Below are 7,795 nucleotides of genomic sequence, written 5' to 3'. Positions count from 1 at the left end.
AAAGATATTTATAGGATCATAATTTTGAAAACAAGGTAGACAATAAGAAATAAATGTTTTTTATATAATTTGTGTATATAAGTCAATCCTTAAGTTATATGTACCGACACAATCAATATAGCTTAAAATGTGATAGAAGGTCACTTACGAGGTATATTACTCAGACTCTTAAAATATATTGTTGATGAGGTGTTGGATCATTCAGCTCAACATTGTTGGAGGATTAGAAACGAGAACGACAATATTTTTTGAAAATATTTCCTAGTTAGAAAAAACTATTTAAATTTTATTAGAAAAATAATTTTTTTTCTTCCTACATATGGAACATTAAGGTATTAATTGGACCTTAATGACATGATTAGTTGAATCATCAAGAACTTGAATTAAAATCTATCAGCTGGCCATGAAAGGTAACACACACCTCCGAGAGTTATTTTTTCAGTGGTGTTCGAGTTAATTTATTTGCATGTATCTTGACTATTTACTCTGAATATATGATCAAACGCTAGCTTAATAGTTTATCTTTTAAAGCTATGAGATTTTTTGAATAATACGAGCTGGGAGGTTAACTCCTTCCACTCTCAACCGCTTTTGGTTATCTTATTAGTAGCTCTATCTATTGGTACCACTTCGGGAACTCCCTCTTTGTGAGCTACTTACACTTCGGCTCAAAGCAAATAGGCTGGCAATTTTGAAGCAAACGGAGAATTCTTTAACTGTTTGATATCAACATCTTTTCCTACCTCCAACTGTTCCCCTTACATAGCAAGATAATCAACTAACCGAAAATTCATCTTTAGCGTCTCGTCCTATGAATGATAGCCTTCTTTCTAAAGAAAAAAATCTCAACAAAACATTATCTTTCTTTCTGATAGAAGGATGGCAAAGAAGTAGTATCAATATCAAATATGTGCATTTAAACAAGAAATTTGAAGTGAAAAGTGCATCTAAGACTGACAAAACTAGCTTACAACAAGAGTCCCTCCCCTTTTACAAAAATTCACAACAGGAGGGATAAAGAAAAGCTTACAAATCATCAAAACCAAAAATTATACCAACAAGAAAGATTGAAAAATAAGAAAAGAAAAAAAAAACTGCTAACTTCAAATCTGGTGTTAGAATTTTCTTCTAGCTATACATCCCAACCATCCATCCGACGATTAAATTCCGACTTACGATTGGTTATGCTTCCATACATTTCAGAGAATTTTTGAAGGCAACTGCTCCGAAGGCCATAGTGAATCTGCGTATTCTTGCTAATCGCGACACCAGTGAACTTTGAAGTATCGATTGCCCATGCAGGTTTCACGTATTCAACTGTATTTGAAGAGCTTGCGTTTGCGTACAAGAAGTTTAACAACACATCCTCACAGTTGAAAAGATTGTCTACTACTTCTCTACCTGGTGCTGCCTCTTTGCTCCAGTACATTTCAAAAGCCATTTTAGTGTCCATGAAGGCTGCTCCAGTCAGAATCATGTTATATCCATTGTGCTTCCGAGCGTGTTTCTCAGCTCTGTATTTCAACGGGCTACCATTTGCTAGTCGGGGGTAAAACCCTACAATTCGCTCAGGATGCTCACGCCATACCTTAAATCCTCGTTCAACGTCATCACAAGGCATCATAATGTCATCATCAAGCTCAAGAACAGCTCTTGTCTTTATGGAAGGGTCAACCTTGAATCGATTATTTAGTGAGTTTCTTTCCTCGACTCTAATCCTTACTGGCACTGCAGAATCAAATTCACTCAATTCTGGAGGTTGTCCTTTATTCCACACTACAACAATTTCACGCACTGAAGAACATCTTGAGTAATGATTGACATACATTTTCAGATTCCAGATCCGAGCATCGTAGGTCATTGTTAATAAAGTGAACTGAGAGTACTGACCATGCAACGGGTAAGCTTCATGCGCACCACTACCTCCATATATGTAATTAACTCCAGTACACATTAAGACCACCGTTACCAAAAATATTAAAGTAAGAACCAAGCTTCCACTACATGAGTTTGGTTTTATTGTGGCACGGAGTGATGAGCTTGCTCTATTCAAGTGGCTGCAGAATAGTCTCATTCTAGAATAGAACAAGCTCGACCTTTCCCAATCCAATGAAGCATCACTCCTCTTTCCAACATTATGCGGCCACCAACTAAGGGGAACTAAACCTTTAACAGCTCCAAGTAACACACCGAACAGTATAACCAGGGATGCAACACCTAAGACTGATGCACAGCCTAAATGAAACCGTCTACTTGCATCACCTGAAGACACTCGATCCCCATCCATAACTCCAACCCACTCTCCGGAGCTTAATCGTTGCACATCAAGATGATGGCTGCGAGCACCATTCCAGGCATTTCTTCCCTTAATGGACTCTTTAAGGCCCGTTGGGACTTCAACTTCTTCGAACCTATCAGTAGTCAAAACTTCTATTTTGAAGAGGCGTACCCTCCGCCCGTATGTTTCACCATCGTCTTGACCAACACGATAAAGACGACCATCAAAAAAAAATGGTCTACCTCCATTTCGGGCTCCCATGCTCTTATCTGTGTTATAGATCGGATTTTTCTTATGTGGTCTCCAAGGACCAAACGGTGACCTACTGTACCATATTTCCAACTGAGCATTATACTGTGCACCAATACCGCTGTGATCCGAACCAAATAGCCAGTATTTTCCATCATGTGGAATGATAAATGAATCAACAAGAGGCTTTTTCATTATGATCTTTTCCAGTGTCCATTTCATGGGAAAATTTACAGCTCGATAAAGACGAAGTTGTCCTTTTGCTCTGCCCTCAGGCAGCATATATATCTGTAGACAATAATACAATTGATGAAAATATTAATCACTAGTCAAAGCAAAATAGACCTAAATGTTAGCTGTAAGCAACCAAAAATAATGATTTCCAAGATTCATATTTGTTGGTAAGCAGCAAAAACTCTTGCCATTAAAATGTTTAACGACCTAGTATTTACCTTGTAAGAAAAATGTAAGAAGAATGAAAATTAAGTAACACTCCCTTCGTTGCAATTTCTTTGTCTTACTTTCCTTTTTAGTCCGTTTCAAAAAGAATGTCTCATTCCTTTTTTTGAAACTCCTTAATTCTAGTTTAGAACCCCAAGATTAAAGGGTATTTTGGTACATTTTACATGTCTTTTGTTTTAAGACCCCAAGATTCAAAAGTCCTCTTTACTTTCTTAAACACTGTGCCAAATCATAACTAGACAAACAAATTGAAACAAAGAGTAGAAAATTGTGTATCTCTTGTATTTGGCGCTGTCCAAAAATATCTCCAATATTTACATAATCAAGTCATATAAGAGCATAATCATCTATAGCATTACATGGTATCAGTACTGTACGAAATTCTAGTAAGATGGCACATAGTAAATTTATGAGTTTTGTTCTACTGATAGAGGATTTAATCAACTAATAAGCGTCAAGTATACAAATGATTATGAACATTCACACATGCTATCATGAGCCCTGCACACATTACTCACATATCCAGTGTTTGAATATCCTTCTCTTCCCTCTGTCCCCTCTATTTCCACCTTCAACCTCATTATTATGATTTTTACACAACAAGTCTAACGTTGTTACAGATGGAATTGAGTTATATGAAATGCAAATTGTTCACGTAACCAAGAACTTACATTGTCATTATATTCAAAGACATATGGATAGGACAGATGCCAGTCTTCATCCAAAGCAATACCTAACTGCTCCCATGATGCTCCCTTATCAGTACTTCTCGCAACTCCAATATCCCCTTGCATTGTGATTGAATTCTTTGTTTCAAAGAACAGGTAAAAGACATCTCCCTGAATTATATCATCAAACCTCAGATTAAGGATGTCGCACACCAGATCAGAATGCAAAAGAAGTTCAAAATTTAGGTTTTACAAACAAAAAACAACAAAAATAATCAAGATCCTGTAGGCAGAGAAGTAGAGAAATCTAAATATTCTAGGCTTCAACTTCCAGCACAACCAAACACCAAGAAGAAAGAAACTCAAACATAACTATCGCACAGTACCAAACATACATGTCATATGTGTGATGTTACTCTCATATGCAAACTATTATGGGACCGACACCCAATTACATTACTGAAACTCAACAGTCCTGCTTCTAACGGTTAATATTCTAATCAAGCCTGTATTTTTATTCTTATTTTTTTTATAAGAATCAGCAACACATACAAGGGATTTGAAACCCACAAACTCAATTGTAAAAGCGCACCCATAATCGAATAGGTATCAGTTTAAATCTAATTCCTTTTTAAGCTCTATGTTGGTGGACTAAAAGAGAAACCATCGACAAGAACTACCTATGTTGCTTGAATGAAATGAGTGGAACAGAAGGGTGCCAATGGTATGGAGTTAAAGAGAATCATTTTCTGGATCATCTTTCAGTGTTTGGTTGAGGTATTAAAGTAGGTAAAATATAGTAATTACTGTATACAAGGAGTAGTATAAAAATACTATTTTGCTGATATTTATATGTACTAAGGACACTACGCAGTGCAAATCTCAACTAGTCAGGTTAACGAGTTCAAGGCACCAAACAGTTAAACAAAAAAAGAAATAAAGAAAAAACAATTGCATCCCACAATTTGGATTCTCATGACTTGCTGCGGTTATGAGATAGACTGGTCAACAATAGAGCATTACAATGTACAGGAAGGATGAGGACTTAATGAGATTGAAACCTTGCCTTTAAGTGGTACAAGAAAGAGTTGGATACATTCGGCTATAATTTAAAATTTGGATACTTCTCCTTCTAGGTATACTCACAGCAGGATAAATGTAAAATATAGCCGAGGAAAGAAACACAAGAAAGAGCCAAGAGAATATTGGTAAGAAACAACCATCAACATTTCCCATCCTAACTAAACAATTCCCCCTCAACGCACTTACAGTAATTAGAAATACTACCCATCCCTTCTATAATGTCACATCAACTAACTATAAGATGCTAATAATTATAGAGGATTAATGTTAAATCCTCATCCAGACAGGTCTCATCAATGATACTTATCCATCATTTCACCAACTTGATTACATGATAAATAAAGCTAAAGATGCTTCATTTTAATAACATATCATAAAATCTACAAAAGCAATTTACTCCGGGATAACATTTGCTAGTGGTTACTTACTACAACCAGTCAATAATCAACGAATAAAAGATTACCTTAACATAAAGAAAGGGGTCAGCAACAAAATTACTGGAAAACCCAGCCACAGAGGCTGAAGCACAGGTGATTACAGGATTGGCTACTGGCCATGCCGCTTTCTTATCCCTCCATATATTCATCTGCCAAACATTTCCAGACACAAAAGTCATATTACAATAAATTCCAAGAAATCTAGAACCTTAAGCCTTAAAAAAGATCAAACTTTGAGCAAAAAGTTAAGAGTGAACTTTCATCTCTATGCGCAACGTCAAGAAACTTTCCAAAAATAATCACCAGGATTTGCACATTTCACAAACACCCCAAACTCTAGAAGCATAAAAGATCCAATTCAAACCAAAACAGTAACAAACCAAAATTTGAGCCAAAATGAAAGGCATAAAAGTTTGAGCAAAAAGTTATAGAGTACACTCATCTCGATGTGCAACCATCCAGAAATTTCTAACATTCAAATCAATCACTGCCCATTTAACAAGTACCCGAAAATCTCATCACCTCAAAAGATTCAAATTCAAACCAAAACAGTACAAAACTGAAACTTTGAGCCAAAATGAAAGGCATAAGACTTTGAGCAAAAAGTTAGAGTACACTCAACTCTAAGTGCAACCATCCAGAAATTTTCCAACAATATTCAAACTAATCACAAGGAATTTCCCATTTAACAAGTACCCGATAGTCCCGTAACCTCAAAAGATTCAAAATTCAAACCAAAACAGTACAAAACTGAAACTTTGAGCCAAAATGGAAGGCTTAAACTTTGAGCAAAAGGTTATAGAGTACACTCATCTCTATATGCAACCATCCAGGAAATCCAATCATATTCAAACTAATCACAAAGAATTGCCAATTTAACAAATACCCATCTAACCCAAAACCTCAAAACATTCAAATTTCAAACACAAAACAGCATAAACTGAAATCTGAGCCAAAATGAAACCCAAAAAGAACAAGCAGTTAACATCACCATAAACAAGAGAAGAACCCCATTTACCCAAAATTCAGTAAAATAACAAACAGAGGAACAAATCATACAATATGAAAACAAAAACAAAAAGGCTTACATCTTCAATGGGTTTGAGGGAAAAAGGAGAATCACCATAGAAAACACCAATTGACCAAGAACCCTCATCATCCTCTTTACATCCTATTGAAGAATTACTCGCATGGACATTTGGGGTCATCATAAACCGAACATAAATCCCAGCAATTGAACCCAAAACTACAAACGACACAAGTAAATACACAAATCCAGAAGAGCTAACACACGGATCATTCTTGCTCTTGTTATTGGGTCGGTTCCTCGTACCTGAAGACCCGGAAACCACAATTGGACTAGAACCCATTAACAAAGAAGGTGAAAGATGTCGCCGGAAAGTATCTCCGGTCGCCGCCAGCGAGATCTCGTTAGGCACGTGCTATGCACGTGATGTGAGAGAAAATGCAAAAAAATTAACCAACATCCAAGATTTTTTCTCTTTTTCTTCGTGGGTCTTGCTGAATTGCTCTGTATTTGAAGAAAATTAAGAGAAAAATGAAGACTTTGAGAAGATTTTTTATTTGATTTGCTCTTTTGGTTGTGATTTGCGTTTCTCTCTCACACAGTTCTTTCTCTATGTTTTTGAAAGGGAGTTGTTTTTTTTTTGAATGATGAGTTGTCTTCATTTGTCATTATAAAACACACATATTTTTACTATTTTCCACTCGATATTCGATGTACATATTGAAGTTCCAATAAAATTTGAATAGTCCATTATATGGTTCATTTTAGGAGTGACTTTTCTATCAGGATTTGTTTCATACTCAAAGTTTGAATTCAATACTTGTAATTAGGGGTGTTCACCGGTCGATTTGGATCGGTTATTGGTCAAAACCAAAACCAAACCAACTTAATCGGTTTTAAAATTATCAAAATCAAACCAAAACAAATATAGTATATATTTATCGGTTTGGTTCTATCAGTTTCAGTTCGGTTATTAACCATAGACAAAAATAAAAAAACAATTCATTCAAAGCGTTAAAAAAATGACAACAATTTATTTAAAACAAAAATAGTTAGAATGACTGACATTACATAACTTTCCATCATTGAATTTACTATGAATAAAGCTTCCAATTTCATTATTTTGGCTTAGAAGAAAGAGACATTGATATTTTTCAATCTTATAAAGAATTGTCATAGATACACGCACTCATATACATAAAATCAATAAGATAAATATTCTCACCTTGGGCATTTTTTCTTTCATAAGTAAATTATAAATAAATTTTGATGAAAACACATATAAGATCTTTAAAGTTGTTAATAAAAATAATATATTATGTATGTATAACAATAAAATATATGTATATAACTTGTCGGTTCGGTTCGGTTATTTCTTCGGTTTTTTCGAACAAAACCATAACCAACCCATATACTATCGGTTTTTAAAAATCTAAAACCAAACCACACCTAACCCAAATAAAAATCGATTTGGTTCAATTTTTTGGTTTGGATTGGTTTTTATCCAAACCGTGAACACCCCTACTTGTAATTAAGGACAGAACAGATAAAGATTTGCTTGAAGTATTGTACGTTATAATAGTGAGGTTCA

General features: G+C 35.1%; 1 protein-coding gene across 1 annotated transcript; it reads right to left on the bottom strand.

The window, feature by feature from the left end:
* Positions 1–878: 878 nt before the first annotated feature.
* On the bottom strand, positions 879–6,890 carry LOC102603487 (glycosyltransferase family protein 64 protein C5-like). The gene is made up of 4 exons (XM_006345787.2): positions 6,266–6,890; positions 5,204–5,326; positions 3,661–3,828; positions 879–2,815 (listed from the first exon to the last, which is right to left on the bottom strand). Exons 1-4 carry the CDS (start codon positions 6,545–6,547, stop codon positions 1,133–1,135), a joined length of 2,256 nt encoding a protein of 751 aa, XP_006345849.1. The 5' UTR covers positions 6,548–6,890; the 3' UTR covers positions 879–1,132.
* Positions 6,891–7,795: the final 905 nt, after the last annotated feature.

Source organism: Solanum tuberosum, unplaced genomic scaffold (genome assembly GCF_000226075.1).
Source record: "Solanum tuberosum cultivar DM 1-3 516 R44 unplaced genomic scaffold, SolTub_3.0 scf00072, whole genome shotgun sequence".
NCBI classification, from domain to species: Eukaryota; Viridiplantae; Streptophyta; class Magnoliopsida; order Solanales; family Solanaceae; genus Solanum; species Solanum tuberosum.
Note: the sequence above shows the minus strand (reverse complement) of the source record. Positions and strands in the feature narration are given on the sequence as shown.

Bases quoted from the DNA above. Each gene is read 5' to 3' on its own strand.
- LOC102603487 (XM_006345787.2), bottom strand. From the start codon at position 6,547: ATGGGTTCTAGTCCAATTGTGGTTTCCGGGTCTTCAGGTACGAGGAAC. The intron at 5,327-6,265 runs GTAAGCCTTTTT...AATGTTTGGCAG, and splicing joins CCCTCAAACCCATTGAAGAT to ATGAATATATGGAGGGATAA. The intron at 3,829-5,203 runs GTAATCTTTTAT...GATATAATTCAG, and splicing joins ACCCCTTTCTTTATGTTAAG to GGAGATGTCTTTTACCTGTT.